The sequence below is a fragment of the Mercenaria mercenaria genome, chromosome 5, assembly GCF_021730395.1.
Source record: "Mercenaria mercenaria strain notata chromosome 5, MADL_Memer_1, whole genome shotgun sequence".
NCBI classification, from domain to species: Eukaryota; Metazoa; Mollusca; class Bivalvia; order Venerida; family Veneridae; genus Mercenaria; species Mercenaria mercenaria.
Genome location: NC_069365.1, coordinates 94,679,770 through 94,704,697, shown reverse-complemented (window position 1 = coordinate 94,704,697; position 24,928 = coordinate 94,679,770). Strand labels below are relative to the sequence as shown.

The window sequence follows — 24,928 nt, the reverse complement described above, 5'->3', positions numbered from 1 at the left end:
TACAGTTAGAGAAATCCTTTAATTCAGGTGCGTGAATATAGATAAATGAACAAGGTGCAGAAGTAATAACTTAATATATACTGAAAACAACAATAAACTCGGCATCATAATACATAGGCAGAAGAGCTACATCCATACATCTATCTAGCCGACTTTTCCTTTCCTGCATAAAAATCCGTTGAATTGTTTACAAAACAAATTTACATAAATTGAATCATACAAGCGCAAATCAAGCTGTCTCTGACTTTAACGTAACAGACTAATTATACTAAAGATCTCATTTTAGAAATATTTTTTCTATCTATATTTACTATTGGTTTTTAAATTTAGTATTAAATTATGCTATGCTTACTATTTAGTTCTGATTTTGAGTCTTCTTTATCATCGTAAATGGCAGAATCATAACTGATACAGTCTAGTAGTGCAATTTATTAGCAGATGTACTGGGGACTTTGTGGACTAAAGTAGTTGAACTAAACAAAGCCTGCAGATTTGACACTGACAATGTACGTCCCTGTATCTGCCTAACTAAAATATGAACGTTATACAATTTTGAATGGAACGAATATATATATATTGATGAATACAAATTATTCATTGTCACAGTTGCAACAGCAAACAAATACAAGCTGGAATTTAAACATACATGTATATCAAGAAACTCAAGAGCAAGATAAAAAATCAAAGTGTAAAGGATTAATCAATGCGATGCACGGTTAATTAGGCATATAAGACGGAGAGATTAACTTTGAAAAATATAATTATATCATTACACACACAATAAACAAAAATATATACGAATGTACGTTTCAGTTAGAAGATGATGTTTTACTGGTAAGTATGAAAACCAGTTGATATGTCCAGCGTCTTTTCAGCTGACTAATATAACTCTGATAAAAACGTACGGAACATATGAAATAGGGTTCGATCCCCGGCTGCGTCATACCAAAGACGTAAATATGGTACTAGTAGCTGCCTCGCCTGGCGCTCAGCATTAAAAGGATAGTGCTAGGCTTGATCAGCCCGGTGTCAGTATAATGTGACTGGATGGAATATCATGTCAGGTTTCTATGGCGTCAGACAACACTGTAAAGTTGAGCATTGTGCTCACTGACACAAGTAGAAACAGGCGTTTATATGACTGCAAAATTGTTGAAAAATACTTAAAAACTGGACATACACGCACTATATCAACTTCAAGATCAACTTCAAGGGCTGCAGATAATATTTAACATGCCTCAAATTGTTTATTAAACAGAACTATATATTCTTTAACACAAAACTGTCATAAATACTTGTTAATAATTCGTAACGGGGAAATCTCTGAAAAATAGAAATAATGGATGAGTTCTTACGATCTAGTAATCTTGATGATGGATGCACATTCAGTTAAAATCATAAAAACAAAGAATAATATCAAACAGGGAATGCCACGCACCAAAAACGCAGCCTCCTCAAAACGAAACCCCCAGCACGCAGACGCGTGCACCACACACACATACACACACACCCAAAGCCAACACATAAGGACAAAACGAACAACACACACGCACACAAAGCCAACACATAAGACGAAACGAACAAACAAAGGAACACAGTGGGGCACCGCCTTGGAACGGTCAGTGGCAAAAACACCACTGGGGAGCTTAAACCGGTTTATGGTGCACCTAACCTCACTCTTACCCCCACCATGTTCCAAAGACATGGGACAGTGTAAATAAAAGTAATCCCCTCCAGGTGAATCTCTTACACACGTAATGGAAACAAAAAGGCATGGCATGTAAAACACAAAAATGCTCGTGTATAAATATATAAAAAACAAACCTTAAGAACCAAAAACGTATGTACTCAATGCCTTTTCAGAAGACAGAGCAACAAGAGAAACGAAGACGCAAAACAAGTTACTTAAAGGCCAAATATACACATTGTAAAAAATAAGCAAAACACAGCTAACTCTAAAATTACAGCTGTGAAAGAACTTGCTACTTTGCGCCTGTGAGCATTCCTTCTGCTAATACATGTAGCATATAATTGTTTTTCAAGTTTCAAAACGAGCATATCTAAACTTAGTTGCATTCTAGTAGCAGTATTCTGAAAAATGGTTTCTCATACGCTTGTATAGAATTCAAAGCACTTTGTCTCAATAGTTACCTTTGTAGTTACAATGTCAATTTATAAATCTCGTAAGAGTTTAATACGTACAAGGTGAACAGCACAAACATGCGTTTGTATACTGAAAAATGAGATATGATAAGGAAAACAATTAGAAATAGTGAACACGTTCACAAAAGCATCTGATTAATATAACTAATACACAATTTTCAAGACGTAGGTTTCAAAAACTGTGTTGATGTACAGGTCTACAAAAGTTGTTTGATAAATACCTAGAATGGCTCTACAACTTTGAAACAAATATGTGTAAGTTAGTATAAATGGTACATGTATAAACAGTAACATATCAAATCCGCTTGCAATTGTAATTATTGAAAAAGAATTACATCACACATTACAAAATTAAACTTTATCAAATAACCGTAGCAACACGCTAGCCACCCAGTTGCAGTTTTGACGTCTTAAATGTAAAAACACCAATAAACGCATATTGCATTACATAACCTTTTTCAAATGAAAATCACATCGACATCTTGAATATGTTTTATAATATTCAAGTGATGTCTCCATAAAAGTCAATCGGTCAATAAAGACAAATAACCTTTTGTCTAGGGCAGTATTATGTGGTCTTATATAAAAATAACGTAACAAAAACATCTAGAAATCTAAGCAATCATTAAATTTTACATGAATTTGGGAAAAAACCAACACTCATTTTTGAATTACTGTAGGAAAGAATATAGCTCAATCGTCCGCCAGCATTAATTGTAATAGCTTGATAAGACATAATATATCTCTAAATCGATCGTTTTAGGTTTCGAATGAAATGAATGAAACAGAAATCCAAAATCTAAATGCTGCAGGTAAATAACCGAGAATGATACCTTAGCGAAGCCTAATATTCTTATTCTACATATGACGTACGGAGTTTAACATAAAGATTAGTATGTTTTCAATAGTTTTAAATCATAATTATATTTTGAAAAAATGTAATTAGAGTTGACGTTATGAAGACGTCACTGACGCGGGCTGCATAGCATACGCCTTACGTAAAGAAATATTCACAGGACAACCTTGGTAATAACTGTTGGAATATACGAAGCAGGGACACTCCCTTTCAAAATGATACAAACTAAAAACGTCTCTGATTGACTGATTTTGAAGTTATAGATAGAGCCTATGTATTTATTCAACGATCCTTGTAAATGCAAATTTCATAGCTATGTTAAGTTATGGCACATTAGCCTCTTATTCACAATATTACTTTCACTATCAAGATCATCATAATCGGAACTTAAGCTACCAAGGACAATCTACTTTCCGTTTAGCTTTACACAAGCTTCAGAATAAATGTTATTTATCTAAACTTCCGAAAGATATGATACAGTTAATCACATTATATATTCGTACACTTCCGTTTATAAAAGGGCACGTCTCCGGAATAGTGTCAAGTTATATGAAAATTTATTGTGATTCTGAGAGTAATAAGCACGAACTAGCTAATTTTGTAATGTAAATGATGTAAAGTAGAAAAGTCTAACTAATATTTTAATACTCGATTTTGATTTATATTTTCAAAATTCATGTTTGTGAATCATTTCCCTATACAATGATACGCTTAACACTTTAAAAACTCTCTACAAAATGTTAGAATAAAGGCACACATTTTAAAGACCTTGAATTATGTTATCAAACATTTAAAATATTCACAGAAGAGATGCAATATAATATGATAATAAATCTTAAATTGTGTATGTCTTTTCATACAATTCGACAAGCCCGAATGGAAACGAACACGCAATTGTAATGAAAAGGTGAGTCGGATTCGGTGTAAGCAATGTCGACCTTGGTACTGTGACAGTTGTCGTACTTGCTGTAAAGTCTACGATGTCGACGACATCCGTGAATCCCTTCTTAGTACCTATAACCAGCGAGTACGAAACAGGAATCCCTTCGAATGTGGTAAATACCTGGCCCCAATCTAGTGTCATCTGATTCGCTTGTTTGCTGATGGATACGGACTTTCCTAGATAAAAATGTGGTATTCAATATATTACAACTACATGACATTGTATTACTTTTTTTTTTTTTTTTTTTTTTTTTTCAAACAGAGCAGATCTTTATCACAAAGAGTGTTTTACCAACTTATAAAAGTTAATTAAGAAAATTCTGGTTTCCTTCTTTTTGACGCAAGTTTAATATTCACACACTCTAGCGCTTGTGAACTAAAAGATGAATAATTAGAAACTCTTGTGTAAGTTACTACGTCGTGCAGTATATGAAAAGCAATCGTCAAAAGCAGAGTGTAACTGTATGAACATGCGCATGTAACAAATATATACAAAATACAAACCAGATAGCCTTGGTCTTTCTTCGAGAACTGTAACATTTGACGAAATAATTTTGCTAGTCAAACCATATTTGTTCGTCGCTTTTACCTCGGCAGTATAGCTGCTTCTTGCATCAAGATTCAGACCATACAGGGTAATAACATCCCGTGCGTACACGTTTTGCCAGGAAAAGACCCGTTTTCCACTCCTAGTTAAACTGTATTCATATAAAGTAATATCTGATGCATCTTCAAAGCCGGACCAACCAATTTTAAAAGTGCTTTTGCTTGTCTGTAAGAATGTCTTTAGATTAGTGTTTAATGCAATGTTATCACTGTCTGAAGGCAAAATATACACATGTCCCCGTTCAGTGCTCGGAGGGTCAAGTGTTACAGCTTGTGGATTAGTAGTGTGTAGTGAAGTCAGCTCCACGTTGTTCGCACATTTGATTGTGACACTGACTATTTTAACATCTGTAAGTTTCAAGTCTCCGGAAAGGCAGAACGACGGAGAGTTCGCAATCCAAAATGGTTTAACATCTTGAGCTCCAGGATAAGTTTCTGAAAGAAAGGCGTTTATATTTTAATTCAATTATTTCTTACCGCGGCGTTTTCGCTGCTAATTTTAGTTTCAATCAATTTTCAAATAATACGTTGAATAGTTCACTTACAATGATTTATATAATCATAGAATATTCAAAGTTCCGAGAAGTTTGGTATTTTGTTAGTTATTGACTTATAATTCCAACAGAGTATGATTTGTTTTAGAATAGTAGCTTTGTGTTTTGTTACTATGTTTTACAGAACATTACAGTTTTATAAATGAATAAAATAACTTGTAATTTTCCTTACTAAAACTACGACAAATAACAGCCGAAAATAAAACTGAAAGACTGACAAGCTGCTCTTACATGTAGGTGCAATGAATATTTTTGTAAGAAATGCTACTCACCTATGGCACAAAAGCAATATTTAACACCGCTTTCGTAGTCTTTTGCTTGCCATGAAGCTTCAATCGAAAAAGATCGTTCCAATGTGGCATTCGAACTAGAGTACACTTTGATCGACGTATGTACATCATTAATGAAAGGTGCAGTATGGTCCATTATTAGGGGTCCAGCTTTAAATATTAATCTAAGGCCAGCACAGTTTTCAGCAATTCCAGTCACATGAATTGGACTCCTATGACCAATGTTTGCTGTAACGATTGCATGATTGATGTTGTGGTGAAAAGTTTTTAAAGACTGCACTTGAAATCCACCAGGTGTCGTTCCAACGCCTAGCTGAAGCTGAAAGATATGATAAACTGCATTTTGATCAAACTAAGGTACACTAATTTATTAATATATGCAAATGAAGCATGAGAAAGTTTGTTGAGATCACTTCTTAGCGATACTGTTATATTATTTTGGAGACAAGTAATTTGCAATGCTTAGATAAGAAATATGAACGCTGTTTTTTTTTACCCTTAAGTAGATATTTTTTACACTGTCATAATTATTTTTGTTTTAATTGCGTGTGTTTTGCAATAATAATTTCACATGCTAAGCATTACAATGCACAATGGTAACTGGCAAGTGCCTGTAATTTTATAGCATTAAATGAAGTTCTTTCGTATATACTTAATCCCGCGTTCCGTTATGCTTAAAATTACACTATCACGTTAAAATCTAGCTCCGGATGAATGGCGTTAAGACATGCGTTTTAGTTTAACAAGCCTGCATTGCTAACAATAACGAAGACCGACTAGTACATACCGAGCAAATGTTACTTTCCTTGTCAGAAACATACATGTCTATGTTCAAGACACTAAGCCCCGTTTGAGTGACGGAAACTGCATTTTGATCATCAGCCTCAAAGGATGTACATCGATAGACGAAAACCGACAGTCGTGAATCTTCTTTCGATGATACCCTGAAGATAATCTTTGTCTCTAGTGATTCCTGCGCAAAGAATGTGTACTTAAATTCTATTTGTCCATCGTGAAGGCGCAGTCCATCAAGATAGGTAGTTTCGGCCCCAACTTCTATAATCATCTTTGTATGAAGATCGGGGCTATCAACTCTCATAGAAACACGAATCAAGTCATTCTTTGAAACGTTGACCATTAACTCAGCCGTTGATTCCCCTGATCCGTTGAATACAAAAGTGTCATTCTTAATGTATCTAAAATCATTGCATTTGATGCCAGTAGGTTTAGTTCCATCTATCGTTATACCAGGTGAAACAGCTTCGTTACTTAAGTGGCCAGCGGCATCTGATGCCTTGACGACTCCGTAGTAAGTTTTGTTTTGTTCTAAATAAATATTGTTAAACGTATGAAAAGTGTTAAGGCCAACAGGTACGAAAATAAGATTTTCAAAAGCTTCTTTGTTATCGGTGTCACTAATAGCGACTTGGTACCGATATATTCCAGAAAAGTGATCAGTAAAACCAGTCCAAGATATACTTATACTAGAATCTGAAGATTGGAATTCTGTGTTTTTCATATGAATAGTGTTATAAACAATGCCTTCTGTTGGGTTGTCTGTGTCTACTAAGAAACCATCAGATGCGAGACTGGTACTAAGTCCAGCGGTGTTATAGGCTGTAATTGTGAAGAAGTATTTTGTACCATGTGTGAAAGACATTTTCCGTAGCGTGAAATCACTAGCTAGACCAACATGTCTTTTGGGGAAAACGTCATCAGCTGCAGAAAAATAATGCGCAAAGATTTTTATGTACAGTATTTTGACTGTTAAAGATATTCCAAATTACTTAACAATATTTGAAAACAGGTCACTACATTAAGTATCTTCAAGTATGGAAAGCCTCCAGACTTCTAGACTCTTTACCAAACGGGAATTTTCAAAATCGTACATGAGGATAACTTTCAAATATTTTCTTATCACTTGTGAGGAAAATGCCGAAAAAACATGATATTTTAAACAACAGAAGGTCTAAGGACCGGATTTGTTTTGTTAATGTATGGAAATAAAATAACAATTTATTATCCATACAGTATTCGAACATAACAGTAAATGAGGATATGATTGATTTTCTGTTTGATGAATATAAGAAATTACCATTTGGTAGTGTTCCAAGGGCAACAGTGTAATGGGTGATACTTCCTTGTTGTTCACGAAAAACCCCTGACCAACAGGCTGTGATATTCTGTGTCCAATCTATGAAATCGTAATCTAAGTTGCATGAAACATCTGAATCTTTAATAAATTTCCCTCTTGTTACAGCCGGCGCAGACTGGTCTATCATAATTGGTCTGGACGTGAACGTTGCATATTCGTCATGACTATACCATGCACGTATATGAAGAATATAACTTTCTGAATGTATTAAACGCCGATTTACTGGTAAGCAATGTGTTATTTCCTCTCGAATTCCGACATCATTCCAAGGTTGCTCTGCTCTCAGATCAAATATTCCCTCCCCAACAGGCTGACCTGCCAGTCCAATACTCCATTCATACCGTTCTATAGCATTATGAAGACTATTTGCGAATTTCCAGGTTCCAGACAAACATGACGATGACGCTGTAACAGTTTGATTCTGTTCAAATGTATACCCAAATCGCACGTCAACAGTGGGATATCCAAGAGAATTTACAACTGAGGAATTGATTTCATTGCAAATTAAATTGGACTCGAAGTAAATGCATGGTTGGCCGAATACTGCACATGTGCAGTCCTTATTACAAAAATGAATATCGCAAGAATGTTTTTCGATTTCAAGTGTTCCATGTTTTAAACTTTCGTCATCATTCGTCGTTTCAGATAAAACGTACACTGAAATACGGGCGACAGAACTCATGAGCCCAGCTTGGTTTTCGGCCCAAATTGACAGAATTAATAGTTCGTCTTGGAAGATATTCTCAGCAAGATGTATCTCACTTGTATATTCATTTGTTATATTTTCAGTGTTGAAAGTAAATATTCCCCCAGTTAATTCATGCCCGATATAAGACCTACTAACCGTTACGTAAAAGCTTTTGACAAGTGATTCTTGATCATGAAATCCATACCATGTCAGAGTTAAATTTGTTTCAGTTCCATTCAAGGCGTCTTTATAATTAGCCCACTTTAAAGGTTGTTTGAAACCACCAACATGGGGTGGAGTTGTATCTATAAGTAAATCAGCCGACTGTGACGTACTGCACAGACTTGCAGCATTGCAAGAAGTGACCTTGACATAATAAATATCACCATTTTGCAACCATTCTTTATGCTCAAGATTTATTGTAAAATTATTTTGCGATCCTACATATATATATTCGACAGGAGTATGACCCTCGTGGTGCGTGTAGAGTGAGATTCTATGATTTATAATAGGGCTTTCTTGATCTTTGAACAACCATGATATTTTTAAGATTGACTTTTCCCACTGAACAACTGGCTCTTCGTTAAATGTTAAAGGGTTAATAAAACGAGGTATTTGTTCAACTACTGGTGGACTGTCATCAATTTGGAATGAGTCTGATGTGTAGGAAACATTCATTCCAATTTTATTATAAGCCGTTACGGTTGCATAAAGGTTTGTCTTTACTGGCAAATTAAGTTCTGTTTTAATGATATTTGTCTTCAGCCCAGTATTAAACTTCTGCATGCTATTACATTCTCCTATCAAAGTTCCAACACAAACTTCATAATGATCAATTCGCGACTGTGGGTCTTCGAAACCAACCCAGTGAACATGGAGCCAGTTACTGAAATATAGTAGACATATGTTCTTGAATTTACTTTCAATGTAATAAATTATATATTATTGAATATAATTTTTTATTATGTAATTAACAGTATAGAACCTTCTTTTATATTTAGTTGATATGACAACAATCATATTAAGGTTTTAAAGTATACAAGAATCGTAGAAAATCCATGAAAACCAGGTTTTTAAACTTTGCATCACGCCAACATGTTTTGTTTAAAAAAGGGTCATGTTCTGTTATAAATATATGACTGCACCCACTCATGCCATTCACAAGTACAGATATAAGGAAAATGTATGTATCATTGCCATATCTTATTTCTGATTCTGTGATAAAAGATACCTAAACACAAAGTTTGCAGACACAAACTAAAGATAATGACCATAAACCATTTTTCTATTTTTAGAAACAGTGACCCCCACCCCCCAAAAAATCCAAAGCCAGTTCTTGATATAAGCTTGGTATACATCAAGTTTGCAACAGTAAGTCAATTCTAACTAAAGTTATAAACTAGAAACCATCTTTTTGATGATCACAGAGAAAAAAATCTCTACTAACTGTGGCATTGACCGTGAACCAATTTTATCACAAAAAAGGTTAGGTACACAATGGTATTTCAACCGTGTCCCATCCGTTCCAAAACAAAATAACGTAGCTTTGGCCCAACGTTCTATACCACTGCGCCACGGTGGAATTTTATAAGTACGCAGAATAATTAATATATGTTGACATTGAACCTGACTTCACTGATCCCTTATACAATGCCAAACTTGGTTTTTCTATAAGCTACCTATAGGCAAAGATTAATTTCAATAAATTATTGCAAACTAAAGTTATTGCGCGGAAACCATTATTTCTAGTTTCAGCTACAGAGACCATAGTAACCTTGTGTATGCAATCTAAAACTCCGTTTCTATGGAAAAAGACACTCCTAACTCAAGTTATTGAGCGGAAAACTGAAGTTGACGCCACCCGCCTATTTAATTCGTCCGTAGCTGTATTTTAATGAAGCTGTATTTCTATATAAAACGCATTTGAACATTTTTATCATGAAAAAGGCGTTATATAAACCTTGTATAATAATAATAATAATAATAATAATAATAATAATATTTTGGTATATGCAAACACACGAATACACATTCTTTAAGTAGCTAGTTTAACAGTATAATGTTTGGTGCTATTTAAGATTGTAAGGCCATTTGGAAGCACTGAACACGAGTTTATGTTTGTGTATGTTATTGCCGTAATATGAAGACAAGAGGGCCAAGATGGCCCTAGGTCGCTCACCTGAGAAACACACCTTAACAGTGTAAACATGTTTGACCTAGTGATTTCATGGAAATAAATATTCTGACTAATTTTCATTAAGATTGGACCACAAAATGTGGTCTCTTAAGTGTAAACAAGTATTGTCTTCAATTTGACCTAGTGACCTAGTTTTTGAGCCAAGATGACCTACATTCAAACTTGACCTAGATTTGATCAAGGCAATCATTTTGATCAAATTTCATGAACCTCAACTGAAAAATACAGCCTCTGTCACATACAAACGTTTTCATTTGATTTGTTCTAGCAACCTAGTTTTTGACCCCAGATGACCCATATTCAAACTTGACCTTAATTTCATCAAGGCCTCATTCTGACCAAATTTCATGAAGATCAATTGCAAAATCCAGTCTCTATTGCATACACGGGGGTTTTCTTTGATTTGACCTAGTGACCTAGTTTTTGACCACAGATAGACCATATTCTAACTTGACCTAGAATTCATCAAGGCAATCATTCTGACTAAATTTTATGAATATCCAGTGTTTTTGAACCTAGATGACCCATAATTATACTCAACCTAGACTTTATTCTGACAAACATTCTGATCAAATTTCAGGGAGATATGGGATAAAATGCAGCCCCTATTGCATACACAAGGTGTTTCTTTGATTTGACCTAGTGACCTAGTTTTTGACACCAGATGACCCATATTCAAATCTGACCTAGAATTCATCACGGCAATCATTCTGGCCAGAATTCATGAAGATTAATGAAGAATACAGCCTCTATCGCATACACAAGGTTTTTATTTGATTTGACCTAGTGACCTAGTTTTTGATCCTAGATGACCCATTTTCGAACATGGCCTAGATTTCATCAAGGTAATCATTCTGACAAAATTTCATGAAGATCAGTTGAAAAATACAGCCTCTATCGCATACACAAGCTAAATGTTGACAGACGACAGACAGACAGACAGACGACAGACGACGAACATCGAGCGATCACAAAAACTCACCTGAGCATTGCTCAGGTGAGCTAAAAACGGCAATACGTGCATGTATTCATACTCATTAATTTGTATTTTTGTTAAACACAGTTACTTACGTATGTGCATAATATTTGTGATGAAAATCTTCTGATCCAATTCTTACCACTCCCGGAATAGGAGGTGAGTTGTCCTGTGTTACGCCGTCTGAAGACACTGACCGGCACTGCCCAGCGTGATTACAGGCTTCTACAGTAGTGTAGTATGTCTGACCAGAAACGAATGGACCGGTCCACGTTATATCTAGCATGTGAGACAAAAGGTATGAATACTGGCAATATATACTAAACTGATACTACAATTGGTTTATTTTTCTATCGAAATGTACATTATTGTGAATTCATCAGTGTTATAGCTGGCGCCTATGGATCATGGAGTTCAATGTTCATTCATAGAGTGATCACATATGTTGTGCAAGACATGTAATAAGTTCTGTTAAATGGTAAGAATATTTGTCATTTTGACCTATTTTGTAAGGGAATTTAAATGTTTTGAGAAAAGATGGATGAAAAAAGAATTTGATGGGATGGAGTGGAAGATTCAATTTTGTAGAGTGGAACAACCTTGAAATCCAAAAACCTCTGTCTCCAACAAATATTAATTTTATGATTCCGGAATAATCGATTAGAAATTGCTGCGACTTACTTTCCCTCAAACCGACATTGATAAAATTGCGAATGTCATCCACGTATGGCTTTGTACCAAACCCACACCGATAGTGGTAAATTCCACTGTGAGGATCCGCGAATCCTCTCCATTGTGCTCCAACATTAAAGATATCATTGATGAAATCATCGTCTACCTATTTTAAAAAATATCGTCGAATAAGTGTAGGAAAGTGTTTAACAACTTCAATTAAATTGTAGAATAATCAGCATATAATATATGAAAATGTACCAGATAATACAAAATTTGAGTTATACCTATAAATGTGTTCAGCGCCGCTAGTATTTAGTTTATACTAGTTAAAACAAAATTACTCTAGCTTCACTGTGAGGAAAGCTTCAAGGTTATTTAAACCACTTATGAATCCGCTTCCTGTAAAATCCACTACTGGTATCATATGAGGATTTGTCGCGGCCAAAAGGGCGCACGAACCCCTGAGTTGAGCGGCCGACACTAGACCGCCTCTCCCCTTTTAAACCGGAAGTATTTGCTATTAAATGCATTTTTATGGGAACTACACGTTTCAAAATGCAGTTTGCATAGAATTGAAAAAGGTGAACCGCTATAATAGAAAATACCTGTTTTAAAGAATCTCCATCAATCACATGGCCTCCTGTTGGAGCGGATCGGTCTATTATTATTTTCCCAGTTACAAAAGTACTTGGAAGTCCTGCATTATTGACAGCCTGAAGATATGTGTAAATTTTAATTTTGAATTTTGATGTAACTCAAACAACATTATCAGTATTTTCATTTGAATCAATAGTAAAGCAAATGGCAATGCTAAACTCCTATACATATAAGGAAACATTTGACTGATATCGATTTGAAAGCTTGTTTAATTATTTTCTTGAGATATTTGTTTACTGCCTTTTTACAGTTTAAAAATCAACCAGGTCCCTCAGTCTCCGAGCAAAAGTTTAAAACTTATATAATTAAAGGGTTCCAGTGTATTAATACTAAAAGAAACACTCTGAAAAATGAATTGTTATGACCACTGAATAACACAAGAGACGTGTAGAACAAATATCTGCAGACACTATACTTTTATTACCTTTACGTTTACAAAGTATGTGCGTCCATCAATAAGTAAACTGTCGCCAAGTTCTAGCTGCACCACATTCATATCGTATTTTGTTAATGACATTATGTTATTTAGAAAATAATGAGTTCCAACACCAATCTCGAAATAAGAAAGTCCACTTTCATCATCTGTAAACTCGGTCAAATGTAGAACGAGGTCCGCACGGTCGATAAAAGTAACAGTGTTTATATTGGACATCTCAGGCTCTATGAGAATTCGTCCTAGTACCGGTGGAGTTTTATCAACAATAAACTCTCTTGAAAACGCTATACCTTCAAGACCGGCGTAATCAATTGCTGTAATTTTAAACAGATTTTCCACTTTTCTATTTCATAACTAATTTGATGCCTATTACAATTTATTTACGTCGTTTCAAAATGGATATGTTCGCAAACTTGATAAAAAGGTTAAGAAAGTTTACTTAAGGAAACGATATGTGTTACATTTATGTAAGTCTTTCTTAATTGATGTACCTATTTATGCCTCTGATTGAAAAAGAAATATTCTTACAAGCACAAAAATATATTATTTGATCTCTTCTAAAGATGTACAAACGAATGTAAACCATATTTTATTACCCTTCACAGTTACGTATAATGGGAAACCGTCTCTTATATTCACATCTCGAGCAACCACGACAGTAGAATGTCCGACTTCGGAAAAATTTTTAATGTCATCTTTTCCTTTACTGCTACCTGTAAAAGCACAAGTATATGATTTATTACAAAACAAAATACCTAGCCGTTTATATGATTGTTCTATTTTCAATGTAAATGTCTGGAACAATAAAAAAGTACAGAATTACAGTAATATCATATTTCGAGAAAGTTCTTACCTATAGCATAACTGTACGCACGAATATTCTCTGGATAGTGAAAAACACTTGCATTAATATTATCATCAAAGACATCCCAGTGTATAATCAGTCTTGACGTGTCTGTAATGTAACCGTTTTGGTTGGAGACTCGAACCACCATTTTTGGATTCATAGGAGGCATATCGTCTTTGATGAAACCATTACTACATGATGAAAATTCATCTAGAGACACCATGTAGTCTTCCAAGTGCAGGAGTGTATCGTTAGAGTAAGCGCAAATGTAATAAAGTTCGTTCGTTTTGATTGTATTCGTTGGAAATTCCGCATAGCCAGTGTCTGTAACAGTGAAGTAGTAACATCCTTCGTTGTGAGAGCAATGTGTAGGTACGTGTTTTGACGTCATAAGATACCAAGTAACATTTCTGCCGTAAGTACCCATTACAGCACCTGCAACTGTCGATTCTGCCGGTGTGATATCTATATCAATGTCATGAAGAGTACTGCGTGCAGTGTCACTAAAGTCTGAACTATGCACCATCTGGAAAAGTGTATATCTATTAAAACCGAGTTATTGAAAAAATAAAGAAAAAATGAGCCCCTCTTTTGTCCTCCTATTAGAAAGGTCTTATGTAATTCAAAATAAATTGAAAGAACGTAACGTACGTCTTTATTATCATTAACTACTAATCAAAGCATTCTGAACTTCCTAAACATTTTAGTAAAATTACTTTATAAGAATTATTTGTCAATCAATGTTTATAAAATATTTTATATCTTACACTTAAAACGAAGTTCCATGTATCAGCAGACGAATTCAAATCATGAACAACATATTTATAGGCTGTCCAGCGATTCCGTATGACAAAAGCCGTACATGCCATTGACCTACTGCCAGCTAGGGAATATGCTTTGACACAGCCAAATAAATGAGAGTAAGCGTGAGGCTGCACATAAAGACACTCGTGTATCTGCAAAATATAAACAGTAAATGTTGATGATGGCTATTATAATTTATGATACTTTTTGAATTTGATTATTATTTTTTTTTTTCTTTGGTGGGTGTGTGGGCGTGGGGGGGGGGGGGGGGGGGGGGGAGTGTTAACGCCGTTTTGCAACAGTATTTAAGTTAAATAACGGCGGGCAGTTAACCTTATCAGCGTTCCTGGATTCTGTACCAGTACAAACAAGTTCTCCGCAAGTAAGTGCCAACTTCCCCGCATGAGTAAGATATGGAAGACGAACGATTTCATACACAATGTCTTTTACGAAATCTTTACGGAGAACATATTCTTCGCCCGAGGATCGAACTCTCGACCCAGCGATCCGTAGATTAGCGCAATCCCTATTGAGCTGAGCCGGCGGACCTTGTTTATTGATGAACAGCAGATCGCTGGAAGTCAGCGTATGACAAATATAACGAACACTGGTCTACTTCTCTTTTGTTTTTGGGATTAACATCGCACCGATACGATTATATGAAATATAGCAATTTTTAAGCTATTGATGATGGAGGAAGATCGAAGGTGTCGCTACCGGTACAAGCGGGTTCCTGGGTAGAATCACCTATAGTCCGTAAGCTAACTGGATGGCTTCCACACATATAACAATTCTACACCCCAAACAAGATTTCAAGGGTCAAATAATTAAAGTCAGCGACCTTTAAGCATTAGGTCACGGACACCCCTATTTACATCTTTAATAATGGGTAAATATTTTCCGGTGATATGCACAAATATTGCAAAACTATATATTCATAAACTGACCATATTTTCATCAAACGGTTGAACTGTTTTCCACGATGTAACGATGTGTGCTGCTTCCCTGTCTTTACTGATGCTCCATTGATAAAACAATATTTCACTATCAGTTGTAAAGCTCATCCAGGTCATTTTGATATCGAAACAAGTTTTATTGAAGGACTGATCTAGTTCAGCAATTTCAATATTTCCAACTGGTTGATCCACCTCTATAAAGAAGATGTCTGAGTAAACTGCACTGAGACAACTTTGTTTTGTACAGAGTTTTACAGCAAATTTGTAAGCGACAGAAGGATACAATCTTACGTTTTGAAATACATGTGACTTGCCACTTTCACGTTCAAGCTCACTAACCAGAGCATTTTCACTGTTACTTCTAACTATCCCCACCTCGTACCAGACAGACGAAATATTGGAATCTATACTGGATGTCCAGTGGGTAGCTATATGTTTCTTCATGAACAAAACCTCCGTACTTGGGCATCTCACAACTTTCAAAGTGACAGTCTTGTAAGTACGTTCTTCTCCAGTATTCAAAGTGAAAATAGGATTCTCGATCGATGTTGTAAAGGATATTTTTCCTTTACCTGTGAATTCAGGCAGTAAGATAGCGTCATCTGAATTCAATGTAATAACGGATACCGGTCCGTTATCGGTACTAATAAAGATACTAAATATGCCACCAATTTCAAACTTTGTATCGAATTTCACGTGACTGATTGACTGTGATACGTTTAATATATGCAATTCTTCGATCGGAGACTCTGAAGCACAGTCAAATCCAGGATAAACGCTTATTTGTGACAGCAGATTTTCTTCTGTGTCTAAAATATATACCCCATCTGATGCCGATACAGTACTACCACCTGAACATTCGGCTTTTACTAGAGTATGATACTTTCGATTTACATGGACTTTTGTAGAATTTATACAGAATGGCATCATTGTCCCATTATGTATCTGAAAAGGCACGATATCAGCTACAATGTCGGTTGAACCAATTCCTACCTTAAACTTTATTTTCTCATGGTGTTTAAACCCTGTCCAATATGTACAAAGAGTTCCCGAGGAAAAGTGAGCATCGATATCTCCATTTACTTCCATTAGGTTCGGATTAACGTCAAAAATAATAGCATGGCCTGGTGGATAGCGACTCGGTATTTTGAAAACGTCCGTGCTTATTTCTGTAAAGTGACCGGCGTTATTATACACGTACAATGTCGCGTAGAATTCTAGACCAAGGTCGGTATCCTTCTTCTGTAAATTTTTCAGAGGATACTTTATACAACAACAGTCGTTGTTACCACACGAATTATTCGTCATCAGGTTCCATACCAGACGGTTACTTATTATTTTTTCTTTATACCCTGAAACGAAAACGAAAATTTCAAAGTTATAGTCGCTATTACTGCAAACGTGATAATTGGTTTATGCATTACAATATCTAATGAATATGGCACAAAAATATGTATGTGTACACGGTAGACAATGTCATGCAAACATATTATGTTTGTCTTGTCTGCCCTTTTCATATGTATACAGTTTTACCCCAGCAGAATAGTTGAAAACTAAAAACCAAGTTACAATGAGAAACTGAAAATTACCAAATGTGTATTCTATTCGATTTATCTGTTCTTTTTGTTCCATATCATAAAATGTACTCTCTTCCCAACTTATCATGATGTTGTCAGCAAGAATGTGTACATTTGGTTTCCTCAAATAAAGTGGTGGTGTGGAGTCAACAAGCATCGGGCCTATCGTAATAACTTCTTCCAACCCAGATTTACTGACCGCTTTTACAAAAACGTAAAATATTTCATCTGAGCTTAGGCCTTCATGCCGATGTTTGAAGTGCGTTTTTCCAACTGTGGATGTATATGGTATCAATTGAGGACTGTTGGACTCGCTTGGATCGAGTCCAATTCCGACATAGAAATTATCTATTTGACTTCCGCTATCGATGTCCCAACTAAGATATATGTAATCGTTCGGAAGATACAGAACCGTGTTATTGGAATATCTTGTTATCTTATCACACATTTCTTCGGTGTCTGTGTAGAAAGCTTTCTCTTTAGGAAGAGAATGAATAAAAGACAATAGGCTGTCGCTGACCGAACACCTAATATCGCATCTATTGTCAGTTGGAAGGGGATATAAAGAAAACGCTGAGTTCAGAATCCAAATTTTCTCGTCAAGGCAGAGGAATGTAACAGGTAGAGACAAATGTTCGACGGATAGATTATAAAATTTAGGGGGATCAATGTCACGAGTTATACCATCAGAACAAACTGAATCGGAAGGGTCCATTGCATTGTTGAATGCTATAATAGACACATATATTTTTCCTGTAAAGTCTACGGCAATCCGTACATTGTTTTCTATGGAACTAACTTCCGCATGTTCTATGATATCCGTTATGTTTTTATAATCGTACAATTCGTCCCTAAGTAGACAACGATTTGCAAATCCAATTCGATACATTTTGATTCCACTTTCATGATCGACAAATCCATACCAATGAACAGCAATAGTATCCTCACTTGTGTAGTCAATATCTTTTCCATCAACCGAACCTGAATAATTTAGATAAGGGAAAAAGTTATTTCAATTTAAAACTGTCCATGAATTTAAATCTTAAAATAGTACCACCGTCACAGTCAGTGTGTTTACAATATACATAGTTAAACACGGAAATCTTATTCGTCAGAAACTTTATATAGTACCGAGATGAAACTCTGATATATCTGTTTTTGCGAGCAGTCAGACTCGGTTTAAAGCAACATGCCTCCAGATCGTTAGACAACAAAAAATATTTTTTTTAGATATCTTGAAATAAATACTATATTTCTTAAGAAGGCTTTAAAACTTAAATACTGACAAACTTTATGTTACGGAAACACATGAAAATTTGCTGTTTTTGCTACTTTTGAAAATCGAAAAGCGTTTGTTTACTCCAGGTAAACTGTCTCCATTATAAATATCTATATTTTGAAGTCATTATTCACTACTTCAGCTATAGCGCTATTGGTTACGACGACGGGAAAATGTCTTTATTGCCGCGGCAGTCCGGGGTTCGATTCCCGATGCGGTCATCCTTTTTTCTTGATTTTGAACTTTTAAAATATGTTAAAAACAAAAATTCATATTCTAATGTTTATAATATTACCAAACTTCAATTTGAAAGAAAGATTATTTTTAGCCAAATTTGGAGGCATGCTGCTTTAATAGCGAAAATTCGATAATTTTGTTTTGTTGAGAAACAATAACAGTCAATATCATAATATTGAAAAAGGTCATACCGGTGAAAACGATCTTAAATTTGTACTTAATGAAATACTCAACATGGAGTTTCGTTTTCAAAACGCAAAATTATTCTCCTTGGTGTTCGGTTTTGAGGTTCTATGTTTAAAGGAGAAGATGATATAACAGTCAAGGTCATCAATACATAGGTCAGTTGTAGGTCTTGCCACAAGGTTTGCTGAGTTTGAATTAAAAAACAAGGAAGAATATCCAAGAACTAAGTCACATATGCGGGCTATAGGACCAATATGTCTTTAATAAAGTTTTAAGCTTGAAGGTGAAGGTCATATGAGGGTCCAGGTCATCCATATATAATGCAGGTTGTAGGTCTTACCTCAAGGTTTGTTGAGCGTGAATATAAACTATTTTTGGTCAATTATATTGGCTGTAGGACTAACGATGTTTATCTAAATTTCAGGTTTGCAGGTGAGGGCAAGGTCATTATATATAGGTCAGTTTGTGGTTATAGCCACGAGGATTACCGAGTATGAGTGTGAACTATATTGGGATGTTTATGCGGACAGAATGACTTAATATGTTGCTTATTAAGGTTTCAAGTTTGAAGGTGAAGGTCATATAAGAGTCAAGGTCATTTATATATAGGTCCGTTTGTATGCCCTGTCACAAGGATTGTTGAGTGAGAGTTTGAATTGAATCTGGACAATAATGTTTACTCTAGGCGAAACGATAAAAATCTTGTTCGTACGGAGGGATAAAATCAAATAACAGGGTTTTATCTTTACTATTGGAGGTGGTTATAAGCAATCAATATTTTTTCAAGACCGTCGAATGAAAATCCAAGCAACTACTTAGAAAAATACTTACGAATAATGGATCCATAAAATAGTTGCGGTCAATAAAGATTTACTCTATCAATTTGTTATTCGGAAAAGTATATCGAGAAACAAAAGATATCCCAAAGGAATCTTTGTCAAGATTAGATTACATACAGTGACGCTTTTCATGGACGATTTTGACTGGTCATAGCAAATCGGTTTGCAAAGATTTGCTGTTGATTAACAAAACTCTTAAACATTTAAGCCAACGAATTAACAATATCGACAAATTGCCTGAGAGGTTTACCAAGGAAACCATGGTATACCTTGGTTATGCGAGATTGAATGCGGAACGGAAAGGGAGCTATGTTTCTGTTTACAACTGAAAGTACCGACGAAGACACAGTGCGATTCTCCAATTGAACTTAATTTTCCTTTCGCTTGTGTAAGTCAATCAGCTTCCTGTTTTATTTGAAACACAAATGATATGATATGAACACAGAAGAATTATGTTTTACATTTTGGTGATATTTCTTTTTACCTACCCTCATGAATTACACCGACTTCAGGTGGTGAGTAATCTACCAGTATTGTAACATATTCAGTCGCCGAAATGCGTGCGTTGTTTGTTCCCTTTAACTGGAAAAAGTAGTTCCGATTGTGATCACCGAGATGCTTGTGCGCTACTACTAGCTTATTCAGTGGTATGATGAAGGCATGATTTTCACAATTTCCAACATCTGGGCAGTAGCATGCCTGGGTATTGTCTTCGCAATCCTGAAATGCATTTTACTTCATAAATTCCTTTAAAATGTATTGTTCTTTTAATAATTGTGGTATAATAAGGTACAAGTTTCACGACACGTTTTGCTTCTATATTTATTTGCAAATAGCTACATTAAATAATGAAATGTAAATATAAAGCTATGATAAAGTTACTCAACAGCAACTCTTATATAAATATGGAAGGTATAATACGTTTAATTTACGTTCATTGTGATGTCATTTTCCCCTTTTGATCAATTAATGTTAAGTGCTTTTGAGAATGTGTACCAGATATCTAGATTAGGTTCACGTAACGAGGTAGTAAACACAGTGTAACAAAAGAACCAGGTGAAGACGCATATCAAAGAAGCTCTGTCTCTTGAACTGATGTATTGAGAGAGTATGCGTTTTCAGTTATCCTTTACCATGCTAAATTTCTATAATGGACTTGTCCATCTTCCAATTTGGACAGTACCATTAACTCTTAAAAGGGGTGCTTACCTAAAAGATACTGACTGAATAGCGAACCGTGCAGATCATAATCAGACTGCACGGATGTGCAGTCTGCTCATGATATTCACTGGTCACTAAGGAAGAACCAATCGTGTCCAACATGGTAAGGGTTAAATACAGACTTAAAATTATCATACTACAAAATTCAATAATTTGAGTTTTACAAACCCCTTCAATACGTTGAACACCTAGCACCCCACTATCGAGATTCTGTCCCGTGTCCTCCGTCCCAAACCACCATTCCACATTACGGATCCCACTATGTGGATCCAGAGCTTCAAAGTAAAGTTCCATCTTCGACAAGTCTCTTTCGTCGTGTATAGTAAGCCCTTTATAACCGTCTTTTATGAGACCAATTCCATCAATATGAGGTGGAGATGTATCGATATGAACCGTTCTATTTTCAGTTAGAATATTTTGAACAATATCTACTGGACTGATGAAAAACGTGTACGTCTGTCCGTCCTTAAGATCAAACTCCCGACAAACGTTTTGGTAGAGAAAATTTTCAACCTCAATATCCTTAGTAACCGAGCCCTCATTCAGCCTCCATGACACTAAATATTTTATAATGCCATGGACATTCGGTGTACCGTGAACGGATAGTATCCCTTCTAAATGCTCATATACGCCTGTAATTAATCCGTGTGGATCCGGTTCTATCGAACTGAGTAAGGGGTTGTGCAAATAGAAGTCGTTGTAGAAATGCTCTTTCCATGTCAGACATACTTTGTCGAAGTTGGTTTGCCAAGTATACTCCGTCTCCCTTGAGGCTGAATTAATGATAAACGGATAATCTTCCCATACCTTTAAAATCGAAGAGCTATCGGATAAGACAAATCTTCGAGCTTGACGTATGTTGTCAGCTATATCTTTAACCTCTAAAAGCACAGAGAACAGTCTAGGTGCAGAAGTAGTTAGATTAAGCGTGACGTCTTTTGTCGAAGAAGTAGGCACCTTTTCTTCGTAATAAATACTAGTGTCAACTTTTAACTGATCGCCCGCCGGGATAACCTCGCTTACTCTCACTTCAAAATGTTCAATGCCAGATGCCTGGGACGGAAACTTCTGATTTGGTACTGGATCAGACCATCCTTGGAATGCAATATCGACAATGCCTGATCGTGTAATCTGTACCTCAGTTTGCAAAGGTTCATTTTGGCATAAATTTCCTTCTGAACAATGTTCAGGAGGAGCATTATCAAATCTGTAGCATTTCGTTTCCGTAGTTACCGTTTTATTATATGTAACTGTTTCAACTTGTAGACTGTACAGATTTTTGCTTTCGAAGTAGCCTCCACCTTCTGCTTTGTATTGGACACAGAGACTGAAAAAGGTCACTGTACAAATGTATTCGCAGTAATGAAAAGAAAACTGAATACCAATACTAATAATAACTACAAGCATTGTGGTAGACTGTCAGCTTTCATTATTTTTTTTTGGTCGGGGCGGCGTTATTTAAATAATCGATGCTTGTTAAACTATTTATCCCTAAATAAGGGAAGTTGATTCTATCTACAATCATTCTTAAACTTCCCTACGTTAAAAGTAAGTAAAGATGAACGATTAAATTCAATGAAAATTATTTTATTACTATAGTTTAAGGTCGATCCACACTTTAGGACCGGAATGTAGAACTTTGACGGAAAAGTATGAAATTTGGCTCAAATATAGATCAAACTCTGTATTTTCAGATTGTATGTACCTTTTTCGATTTTACACTTGTGCGTTAACGTTAAAAGCGCCACCTGGTGGCACCCGATTTTTCACGTCAACTGCTCGTTTTTCTGTCATTATTTCACTAATATTTTGGCGATTTCATTTTTATTTTTCGAATACGCATTTAGTTGTCTGTTCCAATGTATTTGACGAAAGCTAAATGTATTTAGTGCATTATAAGACCGTCATTTTTCTGAAAACAAATTGGCTGACGCCGAAATCGTTATAGAATATGTACGCGCAAATTTATGCATTTTGTCTTATAACTTTTTTCCGTGCGGTCAAAGTGTTTTATTTTTTGAAACAGTCAGCTGCTGTGTCCGCCCTTTAAAATTATCAAATAAAAAAGGCATGTTTTCTCGTTGGATTTTTTGCTAACAAACTTTGAAAATCATAGTAAAATGCCGAAAAGCGCGACGTGTTAGATTGTAGAAACCATGACGTTACCGTGCTAAATACGTTCCGTTTATACAGTGTAACAGCCTATAGCACTGTAAATACTCTAATAATAATTCTAAATAGTGTGACAGAAAAATGATTTCTCAGATGGTTGAAGTATATTTTTTTAAGTGACCACACAGTTTATTAAAAACGAGAAGCTTTACATATATATGCAACATATATATGTACTAATGCACACGATACACGCAGTAGCACACTGAAGGACCGGAAGAAAAGGAGTTATAATTTGCAGGAACATTTTTTCCGAATAACGACAGTTGATAGAGACGCTACTATCAAATTATACAAACCACTATTTTTACTTCTGAAAAATGTCTGAAATGTTGATTTCTTGATTTGTTTAGTGCAGAATTTTCAACAGTATTTTAGTTATGTATACCTGCGGGCAGTTAACCTAAACAATATTCCAGGATTCTGTACCAGAAATAACCTTGTCTCCGCAAGTCAACTTCTTCACATGAATCTCAGAGGTCAGCGGTGAAGGATTGATAAACTTAAACACACAGTCTTTAATCAAATCGACACGGAGATGGAATGTTTATCTTTGAAAGTAGTTACTGACCTTAAACTTTTGTTAAGAGTATATTCAAAAATATTTAAGAAAAAATATAAATTATCTTTTTACTTGAGGCTGACATAAAATACTAGGCCCGCCAGAAATGCTTAGCAAGGCTCTGAGAACTCTGCCCGTATGTGCGGGAATGATTGTATAAAATAGCGAATGCGTTCGTGTGTGCTGTAGTTAGTAGTGTGCCTGCGTATCCGTGCGCACGCACATGCGTTCCTGTGTGTGACTCCAGCTTTGGAATGAGTTGCTGTACAATTAAAATAGTATCCAATATATATCCATTACTGTATTCAAAACAGCTATTAGCTATTTTAAACGTTTCACATAAGCGCAATATATTTAAAGAAAAATGCATGTTGACAGTAATCATCTCGTTCCCTAGCAGTATTATCTACAAACAGAGCTTGGAAAAGAAGAGAAAATGGGCTCGCTAGTTCTTCAGGTTTACGGTAATTAACTTTGATCATGACATGTTTTTGTTTTATACCTAAAAGAACCTTTATATTTTGAAAAAAGGTGCTGAAGCTCTTCGCAGAGATAATGTCATTATCTAAATGACTTTTGCTTAGTATTTAAATGCACCGCTCCCTCTCCCTTCCCCTACCCAACGAAGTTGTGGGACGGTTATTTCGGAGTCATTTGACCGTCGGTGTCTATGCTAAAAAAAACAACAAAGAAAAATATCAAACAGGGAATGCCACGCACCAAAAACGTAGCCTCCTCAAAACGAAACCCCCAGCACGCAGACACACACTCAAAGCCAACACATAAGGACAAAACGAACAAACAAAGAAACACAGTGGGGCACCGCCTTGGAACGGTCAGGGGCAAAAACACCACTGGGGAGCTTAAACCGGTTTATGGTGCACCTAACCTCCAATCTTGCGAATATTTGCTGATTTACGGCCCGTCATAGCAAAGGAGTGTGTGGTGAACTACATAAACAATGGACTTGTAGATTTCTTGGAGTAACGATCTGAAACTTGATGAGCAAAGGTAGAAGTGCTTGACGCATTTTACATGTTACACATTTCCGAT

At 35.6% G+C, this 24,928-nt stretch overlaps 1 protein-coding gene across 1 annotated transcript in view; it reads right to left on the bottom strand.

The window, feature by feature from the left end:
• The window catches only part of LOC123557986 (uncharacterized), a 42,079-nt gene continuing 17,151 nt past the window's right edge, over positions 1-24,928 (bottom strand). The window contains exons 9-24 of the mRNA XM_053544365.1: positions 21,310-22,468; positions 20,409-20,640; positions 17,392-18,360; positions 15,794-17,154; positions 14,810-14,998; positions 14,049-14,568; positions 13,792-13,908; positions 13,184-13,509; positions 12,708-12,815; positions 12,109-12,265; positions 11,523-11,706; positions 7,507-9,140; positions 6,199-7,130; positions 5,394-5,730; positions 4,466-5,002; positions 1-4,138 (exon numbers count right to left, since the gene is read on the bottom strand). Coding sequence (XP_053400340.1) covers positions 3,855-4,138; positions 4,466-5,002; positions 5,394-5,730; positions 6,199-7,130; positions 7,507-9,140; positions 11,523-11,706; positions 12,109-12,265; positions 12,708-12,815; positions 13,184-13,509; positions 13,792-13,908; positions 14,049-14,568; positions 14,810-14,998; positions 15,794-17,154; positions 17,392-18,360; positions 20,409-20,640; positions 21,310-22,468 — 9,046 coding nt within the window. The 3' untranslated portion in view covers positions 1-3,854. The remainder of the gene's footprint in view (positions 4,139-4,465; positions 5,003-5,393; positions 5,731-6,198; positions 7,131-7,506; positions 9,141-11,522; positions 11,707-12,108; positions 12,266-12,707; positions 12,816-13,183; positions 13,510-13,791; positions 13,909-14,048; positions 14,569-14,809; positions 14,999-15,793; positions 17,155-17,391; positions 18,361-20,408; positions 20,641-21,309; positions 22,469-24,928) is intronic.